Here is an 18,360-nt window from a genome sequence, read left to right on the forward strand (position 1 = left end):
GAATTACGCAATTACAGGAAACAAAACATTAAAAATTACTGAATATAAAAGAACCAAAAAGAGTAGAGTTAGAATTTGATAAAAATAAACTGCAAGACCACCAATATTCCTAACACTAGTAAAATAACATATGAGAAAAACTTTGCTGGCGGAGTTCCTTCAGGGAACATGTTATATCAGAAGGCAAATAATTTGCACAAACTCATCCTCATACAAGTACCTAGGTCTGGGTCCTTAAAAGCACTTTAGTGCTAGCCTGATTATCCTTGTACTGAAGGTAAGAGAGGCACTGATACAGATTCTACTAGAGTAGATTCCGGCCAAGGCAGAGCAGTTGAAAAATCCCAAAATCAAGCACCCCATAATAAACAACTTGATGATTGCAGCATGCACAAATGTGGATTTTATACCATAAGAATAGTGGAAGCAGTAAAGAACATCTAATAAAAAAAATTGCCAGGGCTCTTCACTGTAAAGTCCAGTTATAAAGCACTATTAGATGAAATCAGATATGCTACTTTCAGATCAGTTATAAGTTAGCAGCAAATAAAGTAAGTGTAGGAATAATATATTATTATTGTAGTCAATGATTCCTTCATATTTTGAGGGACAAAGCAAGTTCTATTTGCTTAAATGTAGTAAAACACACTACAGGCAACAGGCAGAGGCAATAAAAGAAATTATTCTCAAACTGAAGTCTCGCCCTTTATTGTTCTAATTCTCCAAGAGCATTCTTCATTTTAAACTGATATTCAGTTTGTCACTGAAAAAGAATCAGGGCTTTACTACCACAAGTGGTTAACCTGCTCAGCTTTTCTAGATGCACAGGACATGATATTAGCGCACTCAGGCCACCTTCAGCTATCTCTTACCCTTGCCTCTGACTACAGAGCAGAATTCACATGATGTCCACTCTGATTTTTTATGTGCCTATCACTCTAGTATCCAGACACCAGTGCTGCTTTTCCTAAACCAAGCAATTAGCAGTATCTTGAGTATCTCAAGATACAGCAGTATCAGTATATACAGTATATATCAGTATATACATATCAGTACAGCAGTATAGCAGTATCTCAAGCAGTACTTGAGGCTGCATGCAGCAAGAGCCTCACATATTGCTGTTCATTTCCCTTCTCAAGCATTTGAGGAATTCAGGTCTGGGCAGTGAGTAACCTGTTTTGCTCCACTGGTGCCCTCTGGCAATTCACTTAGGCACAGAAATAAGCTCCTTCCAGGCTTCCAAGAATGACTTTTTCATTGAAAATGAACAATCCAGGTAATCATATCTCTATTTGCACATTAGATAGGCCAAGCTGCACAATCTCACATTCCTTACACACTTAAGCTCTATGGAGTTTAACATCTGTTTACTGAACAGAGAAATTAGGCTTGCAGACCAAGGCTCTTACTTGGTCTAAATACCAATACTAAAGCCATGGAATATTAAACAAAAAGTTATCCAGTGCTAGAATGAAAATAAACAAACAGAGGCAAATCTTCATCAGGCACATAATTAAACTGTGAAACTACTGTCACAATAGGTCTTGATTGCCTAAATTTTAGATTAGTTCAAAAACCAGTTCAAAAACAAATTCAGATAAAAAAAATAATTCAATTAATGCTTTTAAACACAGAAGTTGCCACCTCTTGCTCAGCAGGTCCACAAGCTAGAATTTGTTGGAGGTCAAGCAGGTATAAAAGGGAAGTATCACTAGATGCCTGGCCAATGCTGGAGACAGGCATTGATCCAAAGAGATCCAATCTCACGTCGGCCTCTCCCATTTTCACCTTAACAGGTACTTCGAGAAATCTATTTTTTTCCCCCATTCTATCTCCCTTCCTCTTTTGATATAATGACTTCTCAGCTCATTTACCTCTCTACCTTTCTATTCTTAATCCCTAAATTTCAATCTGTTCTCAATGAAATCAGTGCAAGAAGCCTAGTAGACCTCAATGAGAACAGCAGAATCTTTGGTTTGTTCAAGTAGTACTTCCAGAAAGCTTTCTTGTCAGTGCTACACACTGCAAAGTGCCAAACACTACACAGACATCTTTCTTCCAATATGCTTCTCTCAGAAGCATATCTTTGCTTGAATTGAGGTTTCTTTTGTTTAAAATACAGTAGTTTTGCTTTACTAATCCTCTAGTCACTTTTTGTGACCTGATCCCCTTTAGGAGAATATGTACAATCTTTACCTCTTCTTTTCAACAAGTTCCTGATTTCTTTCATTTCCTTGAAGTATTGACTCAGCAGAGCAAAGCTCTCCACAGCAGAATTGCCTGAGCTGCACTCTGACACCTTCAGATTGAGGAGCACACGCTGCTTCTCTTCATCAATGCTCATCACCTTTGCAATCACAGTCTGTCCCACCACAAAGTGGTCCTTGGTGTCTGTCACAAACTTGTCACTCATGCTCTGTGCAGATGAAACAAAGGGGCAAGGGTTACCGAGTGCAACTGCTTAACCGCCAAGTACCTATAGCGCTGTTCAGGAGAAGGGTTTTAGAGTCAGACTTCATGAAAATGCACAAAAAAAAAATAGCCAAGGCCAAGGAAGAGTCGTCAATTTAAATGGATAAATGAAATCACATCAAATCCCTGCTCGAACCTTAAGCTCATCTGAATGAAGTCCCTTACCTCATTTTGGAAGGGAATTAAAACACAAACCTAACAGCAACTTGTAACTTATTGTGGGAGGCAGTGTGAATGCAGAATCTACAGCTCTACTGTTCCCTCCAGCCCTGCTTAAAGCCATGTTTCAAGCTTACCTGCTGATTAAACGCATGCTGTTTCTGAAGTCTATTGAATGCATGACTTACCATTTTGGGTGCCAATCCTGTTAGGCCAAAAGGAAACTCCACAAACACTCCAAAAGGCATCACATTCCTCACATAACCAGTCAGAAGCATTCCAGACTGGATTTCAGAGAAGCTTCTCACCACTTGCTCCTCCTGTACAGCAGAAATCACGGCAGACTTTCTGCTCAAGATCTGAGCAACCAGTTAGAGAAAATAGGAAAAGAAGAATGAAAGGAGCCAAGCAAATCTCTTGGCATTGTTAACCACTGTGCTGTAACAGTCTTTGCTGGCAAGGTAGTATAGGAGCACAAAATCACACAATTTTAATTACCATCTTGATTTCTTTACACTAAATTTTAGCAACCAATGTCCCAAAAGCTGTCCAGTGTTAAAGATGCATACTTTACACTAGCTTTACACTAGGAAATGTAAACTTTCTAACATTACCAGAAAGACAGAATTGAAAAGAACTGCAGATTTTTTGCTGAAGTTGTGATCTTAACACTGATGCCCAGAAGTTAGTTGGAAAGGTCAGCCAATTCACAAACAAGTACCGGTTCTGATGGGATTCCAGCAGCAGCTGACCCTTACTTTCAGAATAAGCAGATTATAACAGCTCTTTGAAGCATCACGAGCTTGACAGGCAATTTAACTTAAACAATCCAGCTAGCCTATCTTCTGTTTCTTGCAGATACCATGAATTTCTTAGTTATTTCTCGCCCCTCTTTTTTATCCCCCTTCATTCAACTGGTTGAGATGCCAAAGGATACAATATGATCTCCCTTGTCACTTAGGCACATAACTCTGGGCAGGACATCTCCCTCTTGAAGGCAATGCCACAGGAGCTTGCAGTTAGCAACAGAGTCTGAGAGATGCACTGTGGGAAGTGAGGCAATCACTTTGCCTTCATCTTCCAAGATGGAAACTTCTAGCCCATTCTCTTTCTTCTTCAAGACTTTCACATCAAGCATCTAAAGGAAGAACAAATACAGTAATAAAACATTCCAAGTGCCTTTGAAGTCATCTCTTTTAATGTACAGGGTACAAATGCTGTGCTGCAGGAGCTCTGACATGACCTCCCAGCTATATATGAGAAACAGTCTCACACCAGCAGAGCTGAGCTGAGCTTCACAAGCATGTCAACACTGATAATAAATCTCAGCTCCCAGAGAAATCAAGAAACAATGTCTCTGACTGATGACAGTAACCATTTAAAGAAAATTAGAATGGCCCCTTGTCTGCACCAGTAATATCTGTGGAGTATTGGAAACATTTTTCAATCCAAAGACAACAGTGAAGCATTTCAAAATAGTTCACTGAAGTTAGGGTTTTTTTTCCAAAAAGGAAAAGCAGCTGCTTCTGGAGTGAGAACATCAGCAGCATCAAGGAAAGGACTTCACCTAGGAGCAGGAGCACTAACTTTTGCACCTCCTGGAAGAGTGTCCTGGGACTTCTTTATCCTGTCCTTTGATATAAGATCAAATCCTTCTTGCCTTTGACCAGAAAAGCAAACCACACATTAAGAGATACACATTTAATGCTATTTCTTGACTTCTAACAGCTTTTCTGGAAGCAAAGTTGTCCAAAATGATACCAAATTGTTTCCCTGCAATAATGGGTTGAGAAGACAGAAAGACAGGGAGCAGTCACTGAATTTGATACCTCTCCTATTTCATATTTCACTTGCTGGTTCTTCTTCGCAGTATGTTCTCTTTTATGCTCAGGGCCAGGCTTGCTTGTTAACCTGAAGGACAGCAGCAGTCTTTCCTGCTGGGGTTCACATTTTAAGACCATTACTTTGACAACCTGTGGGTAAAAAGATAAAACAAGGTTTAACTGGGTTCATCTTCCTCCTCAGTGTACTACCATAGAAGACAGTGAAATAAATACACAATATATGTCAGGGCCCTGGCTATTTTACAGGAGTATGAAGAGCTGAAATAAGCAACAGGCTGTTCAAGGTCACCGAAGAAGTAGTCCTTGAAAGCAAGAAGAGTGAGAAACCAAGATAAGCAGAAGTATATGCACCTGGGAAGGGAATCAACACAGCAGCCAATTAGAAACTGAGCAGATGCGTGTGGACAATGCTAGACAACCAACAGAAATGCTTTGCGAGGCGCATGGACGCATGAGCTTGCTGGAAAAGATATATAAGCTAGATAGACAAAGGAATAAAGTTGGATTGAACTTGCATCACATTGATGTGTGTGTTCCTTCCCGTCTTGCCAATAATGGGCTACGGCAAATATATTTTTCTGGCACATTTTAGTTAAAATCAGTGGCCTGCTATCCTTAGCATACCACCAGAGACAAATGTTCTCCTGATCTCACAGATGGAAAATATAAGTACATTAAATGACTTTCATTAAATCATGAAATTACTTTCTGAAAGGTCTGTAGCAGAGCTGAGAATTCAGATCTTCAAACCTGCAGCCATAAATCCTGAATAGAAAATTACTGTTCTCCTCAATTTATCAACAAATAGCAGGATTAAAGACAAGAGAGAGCACCAAAAAAAATAGTGAATAGGGCTGAGCCTGCCCACAACAGTCCTCAGAGTACCTATTTGGGGATGCGCAAGACTTGAAACAAACAGGAAAAACAGAGCAATACAAAGGCTTGATTCTTTAAGAGTCTTAATTTCCTTAAATAAGCTGCAGCCCAGAACCCGAAACTGCTGCTAAGATCTCCATAGTCCCTATATCGCACAGCACATTACCAGCTTCACTCCAGAAGAGAGTTTAGAAACAAATTAAACAACAACAAAAAAAATCTCTGTGAAGTACTCAGGAAGGAGCGGTCTCCTACACAACATAATCATTTTAAGTGGACCGCTGCTATTACCTGATGTGAAAGGACACCAGTATTTCTTGGTGTAGCTGGTTCCTCCGGGAAAACTCTATGGCCCAGAGCCAACCACGCTGCAGCATTCTCTTTGGCATTCATTCACAAGGCATACAGGGCTAGCTACATGAATTACCTGGCCTTCATGAAAGACTTCTTCTGGACAAGATATGGGCTCTGAGCTCAGCTCATTCTTGGGTACTAGACCTTTGACATCATTGTAGAACTTCACAATGCAGCCAAACTCTCTGGCGCACACCACAAAGCCATGCGTGATCAGACCTGGTTTTGCCTCTTCATAATTAGAAAGGACTGGAAGCTTTGACTGGACAAGAGTTTTCTTCAGAGTAAGGATTAGCTTCCTTTCTGCAGGTCTGCACTCTAGCACCTAGAAGAATAGAGTAGGAAAAGCTTCAAAAGGTATGACTGTCATTGTCTGATCAATCCAGCTGCTACATACCCAAAGTGAAAGAGTCCAGCTTAAAGCAGCTGAAGACCCTGTCTGGCAGCTCTCACCCGACACTTGACTTCATCACCCATGTTGTACTTCTTCTCAGGCTGCTTCAGGATCATATCAGCAAGATGCATGGAGGGCACAAGCCCTTTAATCCCATCAGTCACTTTCACCTGCATCCCGATGGGTTTCAGAGCTAATACTTTACCCTAGAGCCCAAAAGATGGAAAAAGATCTGTAATTTCAACACAGTAAGCAGTGTGTGCATAGGTAGGAAACACCTGACACATCACACCACCTATTGCCACCAAATCTATCATACCCTTCTAAAAGTACACTCCACTCCATCCAGCAAATCTGACCCACTAGCTTTTATGCTAAATAAGGCTATTACTACCTCATTTTTGAGCACAGACTACTTCTGCAACATTGACTCTCCGACTGCAAATGTTTCCAGATATATCCAGCAGTCATACATAAGTCAGACACATAACTGAGTGACTGTTTCTGTCCATCAGTTTATTGTGATGGTCGATATGCACACTTCTAGGTCACCAAGTACAAGGTGAGTTTTAGAAAGACTGAGTGAAAGAACTTAAAAATTTGTTCAAAGCCTTAAACATGTGACTAGATATGGCTGAAATGCAATTACCTTAGAGGCATCCTGAAAAAATACTGAGCAATATTTTGGGAAATCAAAGCATCAGATCCTGTTAAGTGAGTTCTGCAAGGAGAGGTTTTTCTCCTCACTTTTGTACCACTAGTCTGGATCAGAAGTTGAAAACAAGCATTAAGCAGAAGAAATGCAAATTAACTAAATTTAAAAGTAAAACTGCCCCACAGTACTGTGTCAATCCTTCAGGATCTCACCTTCACCACATCCCCAGTGTGGACATCTTGATATTGCAGAAACTGAGCTTCGATAATTTGACTAGGAAAGAGACACAGCAAGAGATGACAAATCAGTCAACTTGAGGAAATGTGGGATGAGAGAAACAATTCCCTCTCTGTCTTGTCCTAAAATCTTCTAAAATCCCTGCCCCAATTCTCCTGTGTCGCACAATTCTGGGGTTGTATTTTACTCCAGCTGACCCATCTCCCACCATTCTCTGGACATCAGGTTCCCATAGGTTCACCAGGCTCCATTCCAAGTGACAGTTACAAAGTGATGGCCACCAGTCACAGCCCCACAAAAGGGGAACACATCACCTGCACTGCTTAAAGTCACAAAGACAAAAATATAAGGAGGGAGGAGGGAAATGGCCTAGGATCCAACTCCCTTTTCAGCCACAGGCTTCCAACATGATCTTGGCAAAAGACACTTAGCCTCCCCTGTGGCCCACAGTTTAACAGACGGTGCCCCACCTCCCCATGGTTTTGGGAGGATACATGAGATGCTCAGATATCTTGATTTGAGATAAGACAGATACAAGTCAGAAACTCTAAATAGCAGGTTCTAGTTCATCAAAGCAACATAGTATCTTCCACTCTCAACCAAATCCTTCTAACCCTTCAACCAATTTTCTGCAAGCCTGTGAAACTTACTACTTCAGGGATAAAATACACATCTCATCCATCAAGCTGTAGTCAATTATCCGGCATTTGTGTTTAGATCCAGTCTTAAATGCTGCAGGTTTAAAGGACTTCCTGGTTTTTGAAAGGTGTTTCAGCTAGAAGAAAGCACAGGATGATTTAGTGTTTAGAAAGAGGAAGCACTGACTTGAAACTGAGGTGGAAGTGGCAGCATCTCACAAAACCCTTCCTCTAATACACTCCCTTTGTGCAACAGGTTACACCAGCTCTTTCACAGTAACCCTCCCACATTCCAAATCTGGACATTGGGGAGCATGATTTAGCAAACATCTTCCACTTTGTCCTATTTTGCTGCATTTTTCTCACAAAGAATGAAAAAAAAAAAAGGAAAATAAAACTTGCTCCTGAATTTCTTCCTCAATAAGTTGAGAGCGCTACGGAGGAGTTCTCTCACTGCTCCTTCAGTCCCTGCTACTTACCCGTGCAAACGCAAGGCTGCCATCATCAAGTTCAAAGATGGCACCAAACTGCTTGAAGAAGACCTTCACTGTCGACTCCTCCACCACTGCCCCCATGCGATCACTGGAGAGCTGGTTTGGGGATCCTCCAGGGTGGAGGAAGGCCTGCCGTAGAGTAAGCCGCACCACCTTGGAGATGGGGTGAATGGAGAGGATGCAAGCTTTCACCTGGGATGAGAAGATAAAATGCTTGTTAAATACAGACTTGTAAAAAGAAGCAGAGATGGCCATCTCACTCATGTTTTCAGATGTTATCTTTGGTCCTTAATTCTTTGCCCACGTACAAGCACTCTCCAATATTGCTTCTAAGACATCATTTCAGTTCTAACAGCTTCACAGATCTGAGGATTTTTACTTTTATCTATTGTTAAGTTGTACAGGCTAATTTGGTACCAGCTCGGTGAGAGGAACATGACTGCTAAAGTCATTTCCCGTCCTTCACAAGTCTCTCACACCTACCACAGAAGTCTTCCATTAACCCAATAACGGCTTTGCTCTTTACAGCTCTAAAGCAGCCACGATCAGAATCCAAATATGAGAGGCCATCGTCAGTAAGATTTCACAAATGGTTCCACTGAAAAAAATTCTTCACCAAAATGCTACTAGAGAAGATAAGAGATGCACCAAGTAACATTACCAACTTCAGCTGTGCTTCATCCTCTCCTTACCACTTGATTTGGAGAGTAGCTCACGGATTTCTTTGGGTCCATGTGCATGAACTCCACAATGCCAGTGAACGAAGACAGAAAGCTCAGAGTGATCCCCAATGGGGTCACCTAGAAAGGCAAAGGAAATTATGTGAGATATCAAATGAATTTTTTGTTCAGTTTCTCACTTTCAGAGAACAATGGACACATTTCACAAAAAGACACTCTCGGTGTACCTCAAAAGACAGCAGCAAACTGCTAACAAATCTGCTTTTTACATTGCTTTGTAGAAACGGTCGTTCAGTGTTTTTTTTTTTCTAATACTGTGTTTACTCTGAAGTCTACTGCTAAACTGTTGAATACTTTTCCTAGGCAATGGCCAGAGATGTATAAACTGGATTCTGTTCTGTTTCAAGGTTCATCACCATCTGCAGGCAGAAACCTTTTACTTGCAACATCACAACTAGGGCAGAGACAGGCTGTTCAGTGAATACAATAGGAGTATCTTACTGAAAATTGTATTTGTTCTTCTAAAGTAATTGAGCACAAACACAAAATTTTCCAGGGCATAAATTTCCATCTTCATTTCACCTGCACCCTTACTTTCAGGAACACTCAAAAAAACAGTGCTAACCTTCTGCACTCGAGCTTTTACCACCAGCCCTGGCAGTAAGTTAGAAAGCGTCCAGTTCTGTCGTTCTGTTGCGATGGATGCAGCAACTTCTGACCGATCAATGGACAAACGAACAATTCTTCCCTTGTTCTTTACTTCCTCAATGACACAGTTCAGGTTTTGGCCTATCTTCAAATCAGGCCCTACAAAGGCAAGACACACAGCATAAAACCCTCATCAGGAACACTCAGGGGTTCCCTTCTGCCTACAGCCCTATCCTAAGCATTTTCAGAGTTCCCTCTCCTCAAGTTTGAGTTTCTTCCCATCAAACTGAAGTCTACCGCAAGCAGGGATGGAAGGTCTTGGAATGAGAACATGGTCTATCAGAAAACAGGCTGAAACCTAGCAGCCTCTTCCACACCAGCCATAAAGCCACTGCTTTCAGTAACTCACAAAGACTCCACTTTGACTCAATCTCACTGAGGTATACTAGTACCATAGATAAAAAAGGCTATAATTATTGTCATTTTCCACCTCTATTTCTACCCTAGTGGTTTTCTCTCTGATGACTTCTTACCTTTCTTGACTAATTTGATGTAACTTCGGGCTTTCTGACGAGGTAGGAATGCATTAGTCCCACTGACTCCAATATCAATGAGGTATCCATGGTCTTCCACACTAGACACTAGGCCAGAGAGCAGCTATTGGGAGAAAAACACTGCAATTCAGTAATGGCTGACTCTGCAGAGAGCACAGTTTCATGAGAATGGAGTATTGAGTTTTTCAGAACAGCAGAAAGAACACTATATTCTTTCCTACTGCAGAACTCATCTGGCAGTAATGTCTCAACACTCCTCTTTGTCCAGTCATATACATATGGAGTCCACAAACCAGTAGGCAAAAAAATTGGGATGCTCAGAAATACCAGATGCTCTAATTGCACGAGCCCACAACCATAAAGCTGGAAAGACGAGAACTAAACAAATAAGCACCTCTACAAGGCAGGTTGTGCAAGGGGCATCTCCAAAGCCTAGGAAGGCTGCAGCAGACCCAGAATACATACCATGCCTGATGTTAGTGTTGAAGCATTCAGACCCTTATTGACCTTTTTGGGGTTGATTGACAATCTGATACTCTGATGTCCATCAGCACTTTTCTCAACACTGGTCACAATGCATCTGACCAATGTCCCTGGAGAATACATGTCCGAGAGAGAGTTCAAGTCCTGTCAAGCAAGATGATCAAGAGAGTAATAAATATAAATAAACAATATTAAATAATTCAAGAGAATCAGAATTTATTACTGAATTAGCTTTTGAAATCAACCCCCCCCCCCCAAAAAAAAAAAAAAGATCCGTTTCTCTGTCAGTACAATAAAAGGCAAGAAATAGCACAAACATCAGTCTTTCAGCATAGAGACAGGGGTGAAATTACACGATGTCAGCAAGTCTGACAGGTTTTGTTTAAAAAGGAATTCTGAGGGGACAGGGGTCAGGAGCTTGTAGCTGAAGATCAAAGGTACAGCTATAGAGTCAAGAGCGATCCTAATCTCAGTTTTCTCTTCAGCAAACACCATTAACAAAAGGTTAGTACCTTGCATAGATTCCACACCACCTTTTTTTAGCAAAATTTATGGATCACTGACACTGGAGAGAGGGGCTACCATATTACTCCCTCCTCCTTTTCTCAGCTATCAGCAGTCATGAAATTATAAAGGCTGCCTGGGAAAGCATGGTCCAAAACAAGGTCAGTCCACAATAGCACTACCTAACAGTACGTTGCACAGTAGATCATACAATGAAATTTCAAGGACTGTACTACTACTTCCCAAGTCCTACTGAGACCTTTGCATCCTCACATCTTCTTCCATGCACTTCCTTAACTTCCTTCCTTTGTTGCACATAGCCTGGGATCAGTATTTAGCTACTGCAGCAAACAGACAGCACAAATTTCTTCACGTTCAACAGGCTGTCTATGAAGCTCATAGATCATTTAGCTAAGGGTGAGCCACTGCAGCAAACGGAAATCTTCTGTGAGACATTAGAAACCAGTTTCCTCAGCAAGATCTTCAGGTTGATTCTGAGATCTTATTAATATTCCCCAGCCCCCTGCTACAAGTCACAGCCCAGATGCGAGGTCTCACCTCCGGGAGCTCTCCTTCAGCCACTTGTTCACTCAGCATCTTGCTGTAGGCATCACCAATCTGTGTCACTGGGACAAAGCCAGAAAGTCCGCTGGGCAAGCTGACAACTAATTCGAATTCATTGACCTCTTTTATACAACCAAGAAGCAGCATCCCCTCACAGAGCGCCTGCGAAAGTAGAAAGAGCAGCATTTGGAGGATACACAAGCGAGTGAAAACAGTGTGATATATATGCTTTCCTCTTGAATCACTGCTCTATTTACAAGTTTAATGAGAAAGAATATGCAACATCTACCATGCCCAAAAAAGAAAACAGCTGAAATAATACTTGTGCCTGGTACTTCATAACGCATGCTGTACAGATCAGAACTATTCCTCCCCATTTTGCTAGGGGAAAACAAATAAAGTAACATAGCCAGCAGGTCAGTGACAGGACTAGAACAGACTCGTGTCTCCAAAGTTCCAGTCCCATGCTCCATTTTTGACGTCATACCAAAACCAAAAAGGAGCTCATCAGCACTTACCACCTTAACTCACACCATAATCAAAACGGCTCCACTCATTACGGAAGTACTTAGTAATCGGAAGTGATAAGTCAACAGAAAGGGGCTTATTCTAGAACCTCTATAAATACTGAGAAGAAAGCCATAAAACAGTCTGGAAAACAACCTGTCAGTGTATGAGAAAAGACTGGAAAAGATCTCTATCTTGTCATGGGGACAGGAATGATTAGTAGGCTCACTATCCTCAAGAGAAACAGCCACAGGCGTGGAGACCATGCATTTCAGACCACAGCATTTGACCCACAAAATTCATGAAGCATCTCTGAAATAAGATTTTCTTTCCAAACCAGACAGAGTTCTCACACTGGCACACATGCCAGGTCCTTCCACACCAGAATCCAACCTGGGACTGAACAGAAGTTTTTGTTCCCTTGAAAGATTTAAGAATCACTAGAAACTCCAGCTGATGTATTACAACATACCCATTGCATACACTTCACTCTGGGCTCTAGCACACACTGATCTAGGCCCTGAAAACACAAAGATTAGTGCCTCTTCCTAATTACCTCTAACTACCTACGAAGGTTGCTATTATAAACAAAGTACCTATGTCCTTTTTTAAGCCTCATGCAGATCCTGGCTCACTGTCTTCTTATAAATGACAGATGCACACAAAACCAAACATTTATCCACAAACCTCAACCGTGAGTGGTTCAAAATTTATAGCATTGTCTTTAGAAGTGTTTTTTTTGTCCGGCTTGAACTTCTTCTTCTGCTTTCCTTGATCTCCTTGACTCCGTTTTCTTTTCTGTGTTTTTTCTTCATGATGGATCTAAAGTAGATCAAAATCAGTCAAGAAAATAATAGAAGTGACCACTGTGCTAAGGAATACCTCTATCACTAGGAATAAAATAAGAGGAAAATACTAGGATTGTAGAGAAAACAAAATGCCCTTGCTAATCACTTTGTGTCTACATGCAAGTCACAGAATCACAGAGTCTTCCAAGATATCTCTTTTTGGACTGAGGCTGACTGTTTGAAAAGCCATAAAACTTGGAGTGGGAAAAAAACACAATTCCTGTTTAGAAGTATGTGGCAAAAGTGATCTGCATCATCCACTACTACATATAAAGAGCAACAAACTTGTTCTATGTCCGCTGGCTCTAGCATTACTATACAAACTTGTCCAATCCTGACACACAGAAGCAAGTAATTCAGAATCTGATGCTTGTGGAATGTTAAAATGTTGAAGTCTGATGAGTAATTTTAAGCAAACTTTCTTTTCATCACATTCATCATGTATCAGATACTCAAGACCTTTAAAAGGTCACAAGACAGGTGGAGGTCAGCAGACATCTCCTTCCCAAAGTCCCAATAACACAAATTATATTGGACAAATCTAGAGAAGTCAGGAATAGGAAGAATTTCTGGTCATATTCTGACAGTGGAAGAACTCTGAGAAGAGTTAACCGAGAACATGCAAACATACGTCAAACAAGTTGTCCTGTTCTATCTTCGGTTTGGCTGTTTTGCCCTCCGTGGGTTTTTTCTGGGTGCCACCTCGAGGAAAGTTTTCTTCCATGGATGCCATGTTTGCACTTCTATGAGGCAAACAATAAAACAGTTTAGATATACAGTTATTATGACTGCTCCTCACCAACACTGCAAAAAGTCAGAAAAGTGAATTACCCCCAAACTAAACAAGAATTCAGATGGCTACTTTACAATTAGTCAGTGACTAAAACCAAACATTTTGCCCACTGTACCTAACATTTGACTACATTGAAGTGTTGTGAGGGTCTATTTAAATACATGTATCCCTAACACTTTCTACTACTGTCCAATTCTATTTCACTAAAATGTCAAATTTCTAAGGCATTCTAAGCACCATATACATAGTCAGATAAGTTTTTTAGTAATATGTATTCACTGACCAGGCCTCTATTGCTTAAATGGACAAGCTGAAATTATCAGCCTTAGTTGTTAAGCAGAAAACCTTGGTTTAAATGGTAAATACACTTAGTATGCAGCTTGACTTTTGAGGTGCTGCCCTTAAAAGTTGATATAATTTTACACTTTGCTGTGCAAACCAGGAGTATAGCATATAGATAGAAATGTGTGTGTGCGCGGGTGTATTTAATTTAACAGTTATGCCTGACCTTACTTTGCTTCAGGTAGTAAATAAAGTCTTTTTTTTTATTAGGTTGTGATTTGCTTTGTACTTATTACTTAGAGCTACGGCACTCACACGGAAAACTAGCATTAGCCAGTTCATCCAAACACGCGCAATCAACAGATCCATTCAACAATCAGACATTTTCTGCAGCTGGTAACTGAACTGGCTGCATCAGACTATCCTGTCACCGAGGCCTAAGAGCGAAGCCGGGTCCCACCTTGTCGCGCCTCGCTCCTCAGGACAGGAAGGGACAGGAGCTGCTCCCAGCTCCCAGGGCAGCCTCAGTCTGGGGTTAAACGCTCTTAAAGATTTAAATCAGCAGCAAGGACAGACTCCCCGTGTTCTCGGCGCCGTTACCCGGCGCCGCCCAGGCCCTCCCCCAGCGCCCCAGGGGGCTGCCTTACCTCCCGCGGCTCCGGGGCCCGCAGAGCCGCCTGCGCTGCCGCGGGCTGGGAGAGGAGCGGGGCCAGGAGCGGGGCCGGGAGCGGGGCCGGGAGCGGGGCCCGGAGCGGAGCCGCCCGCGCCGCCCTCCCTCGGCCGCACGTGCTTCTGCCGCCGCCCCGCCCGGAAGCAGCGCGCGCGGGGCAAAGGGCAAGCGGAAGCAGCCGGGGCGCCCGGCGGCCGCCCGCCGGGGAAGGGGGCGGGGAGGGCCGCCCCCCTCGGCGGCGCAGCCAATCAGCGCCTCCCGCGGCGGCCGCGCGCGACCCAGTGGGCGGGGCGCTGGCGGCCGCCATTTTGTGGGAGGGCGCTGGCGAAGGGCAGAGCGCGGCAGCGAGGGGTGAGTGGGATGGTGGCGCCGGCGGCCGGGGGCGGCCGTGGCGCGGGTACCCGTAGGGGAGGGCGCAGCCCCGTCCCGAGGGGGCCCTGGGGCTGCGGCCTCTTGCGCCGCTGGGCCTGGCCGTTGGGGCTGGGCGGGTGGCGGCGGTCAAGGGCACTGGGGTGCCCGAAAGGGAAGGGCCGCGCTTGGGAGTCCCGGCTCTGGGCGTCGCTGCGGCCGGAGGCTGCGACTTTGCCTCCCCGCGCCGATATTTGGGGGTTTTTACTTAGCTGATGTTGTCGCGTGGGGTGTGAGCAGCCCTGATAACGCGGCGGGGGGCGGCTGCTGTGGCGGCCGTGCTGATGGAGGAGGAACCTGCTGAGAAGGCTCCTCGTAGCCCTCTCCTGCGAGCCGGCGGCACCTCTGCCCGCTTCTGCCTCGGGGGATAACCCTGCGGCACCCGTGCCGCCTCTGTGCAGGGTTACCAAATGCTTATCCTCAATACAAAAAAAAAAAAAAAAAAAAAAAAACAAACTTAAGTATAAGCAAAATATACATTTAAGTATAAGGAGAAACTTTTTGCTGTGAAGGTGACTGAACACAGGTTGCTCAGCAAGGCTGTGGAGTCTCCATCCTTGGAAGTGTCTGAAGGGACACTGCCCTGGCAATCCTGCACTAGCTGACTCTGCTGTGAGCAGGGGGTTGGACTCAACAATTTCTAGAGGACTCTTCCAACCTCGGCTGTTGTGTGATTCTAAGTGCATATTGTTGCTATGCCACTCTGCATACTTTCATGTTAGCTGGTTTCTTACAGGAGAGCTAAAACTTTGGTCTAGACACAGACAGAACTCAAAAGTGCATTCCCACGTGCTTGGTGTTTTTGTTGTGCTTGTGAAAGTGCTTCGCAGTGCTGTGTAATGCTGTGAAGCTGGGTAGCTAGCTTAGTCAACTCAATAATCTAGCTGTAAACTAACCAGAAATATGTATATATTCTTAACCAGATCTGTCAGTGTGGAGGGTGGGCACATAAAGTGCAGTGGATATGGAATCACAAAATATAGCAGTGGTCTAGTCCCAAGCTTGCCAATCAGTTTTTGATATGGGATTGAGACGATGTCATAGCTCAACTACTGAAGTTTTATCTTGGTTAGGTATTGCAAATTCTTGAACAATGGAAGAAGGTTGCCTCTTTTGAATGGCTATAGGCAAGACTGGCAGCTCTCTTTTGTATGTATTTTACAGAACTTTTCTGTGCATCTTCATAATACTGATTTTTTTTTAATCAAATGAATTCTGAAAATCAGGAATGTTCTTCCTGTCCAGGACTCCTAATCCCCTTAGCTCCATTCATGTCACTTGTGTATTACTTACATTTTAAGATAAAGTGCTCTGAATATACCTACCTTAGAGCATGGTGCTAATAACACCAAGGTCGTGGGTTCAATCCCCATATGGGTCACTCATTTGAGGGTTGGACTAGATGATCTCCAGAGGTCCCTTCCAACTTTACCAATTTTATGAAATCGTGTATATTCAATGTTTGTTGAATGTCCTGAGGCAGACTTAAGATTTGACTGTGGAAGTATTAAATTCAGTGTAGAATTTAATATGAGTATCTATTCATCTTGTTCCAGTTTACTGTAAAAATCATTAATTTTATTGCTTGTTAGGACAAGTGACCATGGCAGGCCATGACTCAGGATCTCAACACCAGTTCACTGGATTTCAGAAATACTTCAATTCCTATACCATCATAGGCAGGAGGAATGTATGTATTATGTAAATTAACTTTTGTGGTGTAGCATAATGGTGTTTTGGGGGTTTTAGACTGAAACTAAACTTCTGTATTTTTCAGTATGTAATAGCGACGTATACAAGCATTGCAATGCTCATCTTATACTTCAAGCTTAGGCCTAAAAAGAAAACTCCTGCTGTGACAGAAAAGTAAACGGTAAGTGGCTGGTGTTCTTCCAGGACCAAAATGATACAAAGCTAGTCCAAGAAGAAAGAGTGATGAAGGATAAATTACTAACAAAATATGATTAGAGATAGAAGTGTAGGCATTGTTCAATTGAGGTTTAAAATGGTGCATACAAAGTCATTTTGCTTTTGGGGTATTTTGAAAGAAGCAGGCTGCTAATGGGAGATGCAGAAATCATGGGTTACTAGGACTGTTACTATTCTGGAATGTGAAAAGGGTTAGCGACCTTATAGTGGGGAGGAAGAGCAAGCAAGAAAGGGGGAAGGGAAGGGTGTTGCAGCAAGGTGTGTCAAGTTTTGCCTAAAACTGTTAGGTGCCTATAGCCTGACATTCTGCCGTAAAACGGGGTTAACTTGTTGCTTCATGAGGTATAAAAGTAATAAAGTAATACTAGAGGACTCATTTGTTAGTAGTATTGGAGAATTCCAAGAAAGAATTAATAAATTCTCTTCAAATCTTGCCTTAAACAGATTAAAGGAGCACCATACAAAGAAACTATATACTTTGCACACTTGATTATGGAAGGGTCCTGTAGAATAGTGCTTGGACTAATATAGTGAATCTCTGTAAGGGTGAACTAAGCCTGTATGGGTGGCTATTTTTTTTTTAATTTTATTTTTTCTTAACATAAGCATTTGACTTGTGAGTTAGACCATTTCAAAAAGAAGGTCCATGCGGCCAAATCTGATAAGTCTTAGTAGACTTATGTTCTGGTATAGCAACAAACAAGTGTTGCAAAATGCTGGCAAATACTGTAGTCTGATTTCAAATACAGAATTCCCACTGAAATGGCATTTTGAAAAAAATGTGAGCTGCCCTTATCTGCAGTAATAGAAAAACAATAAGCTTAGCATGTTAAAAGAATTATCCTTTTTTGTCCTGAGTACAGTCAGGTTTGCTTGCCGTTAACTAAAATTGTTTGGGCTTAAGGGAGAGGGATGCTTGGTTACTTGTATCGCTGTGCAAGACTTGCTATGGCTTATTTCTCTTTTGTTGGCAGGTTGCTGGCATGACTGAACCTCCCATCTATGTCATTGTAACAGAAGTTGATGTCCTGTGTACGGCGAGCCTAATAAAATATATACAATGACTTGTTCTATCTAAAATACGAAATTGTACAACTGAGCAGAATTGTGACACTTTTTTCCCCTGTCAGAAATATTTACCTGTAGTGCAGTAGCTGATTCTTGTCACAACTAGCCTGACTTAATTCTTTTGTTGTTATGATGCATCATCCTAAAGTCCCGAGCACCAGCAGTAACTTGGCTGTGAAAGACCTCAGCAGCATGAATGTCCTACCAAGCACAGAGCTTGCAGCTGATCAGAGCATCTCCATGCTTCCAAATAAGCTTACTGTCTTTCAGTAAGTTATGTGGTTTGCTGTTAATTGATT

At 42.4% G+C, this 18,360-nt stretch overlaps 2 protein-coding genes across 3 annotated transcripts in view; one reads left to right on the forward strand and one right to left on the reverse strand.

Annotated features, from left to right (window-relative positions):
- Positions 1–14,728, reverse strand: part of PDCD11 (programmed cell death 11) — a 28,136-nt gene extending 13,408 nt beyond the window's left edge. Inside the window, exons 1-17 of one of the 2 annotated variants that reach the window (XM_062580351.1) lie at positions 14,634–14,728; positions 13,543–13,654; positions 12,751–12,885; positions 11,551–11,718; positions 10,471–10,632; positions 9,985–10,108; positions 9,429–9,610; positions 8,816–8,923; positions 8,109–8,315; positions 7,642–7,766; positions 6,967–7,027; positions 6,159–6,305; positions 5,779–6,030; positions 4,461–4,604; positions 3,569–3,769; positions 2,820–2,990; positions 2,197–2,416 (exon numbers count right to left, since the gene is read on the reverse strand). In XM_062580351.1, the coding sequence (XP_062436335.1) occupies positions 2,197–2,416; positions 2,820–2,990; positions 3,569–3,769; positions 4,461–4,604; positions 5,779–6,030; positions 6,159–6,305; positions 6,967–7,027; positions 7,642–7,766; positions 8,109–8,315; positions 8,816–8,923; positions 9,429–9,610; positions 9,985–10,108; positions 10,471–10,632; positions 11,551–11,718; positions 12,751–12,885; positions 13,543–13,644 (2,509 nt within the window). In that variant the 5' untranslated portion in view covers positions 13,645–13,654; positions 14,634–14,728. The remainder of the gene's footprint in view (positions 1–2,196; positions 2,417–2,819; positions 2,991–3,568; positions 3,770–4,460; positions 4,605–5,778; positions 6,031–6,158; positions 6,306–6,966; positions 7,028–7,641; positions 7,767–8,108; positions 8,316–8,815; positions 8,924–9,428; positions 9,611–9,984; positions 10,109–10,470; positions 10,633–11,550; positions 11,719–12,750; positions 12,886–13,542; positions 13,655–14,633) is intronic. The other variant, XM_062580352.1, reaches the window with a different exon arrangement.
- Positions 14,729–14,941: 213 nt separating this feature from the next.
- On the forward strand, positions 14,942–18,057 carry ATP5MK (ATP synthase membrane subunit k). The gene is made up of 4 exons (XM_062579545.1): positions 14,942–15,007; positions 16,657–16,754; positions 16,842–16,937; positions 17,968–18,057. The coding sequence occupies exons 2-3, from the start codon at positions 16,668–16,670 to the stop codon at positions 16,932–16,934; spliced, it is 180 nt and encodes a 59-aa protein (XP_062435529.1). The 5' UTR covers positions 14,942–15,007; positions 16,657–16,667; the 3' UTR covers positions 16,935–16,937; positions 17,968–18,057.
- The last annotated feature ends 303 nt before the right edge of the window (positions 18,058–18,360 follow it).

This window comes from Rhea pennata, chromosome 7, assembly GCF_028389875.1.
Source record: "Rhea pennata isolate bPtePen1 chromosome 7, bPtePen1.pri, whole genome shotgun sequence".
NCBI lineage: Eukaryota > Metazoa > Chordata > Aves > Rheiformes > Rheidae > Rhea > Rhea pennata.

Excerpts from the sequence above, each read along its gene's own strand:
- ATP5MK (XM_062579545.1), top strand. The coding sequence starts at position 16,668 with ATGGCAGGCCATGACTCAGGATCTCAACACCAGTTCACTGGATTTCAG. Across the intron at positions 16,755-16,841 it reads CCATCATAGGCAGGAGGAAT|TATGTAATAGCGACGTATAC; the intron begins GTATGTATTATG and ends TGTATTTTTCAG.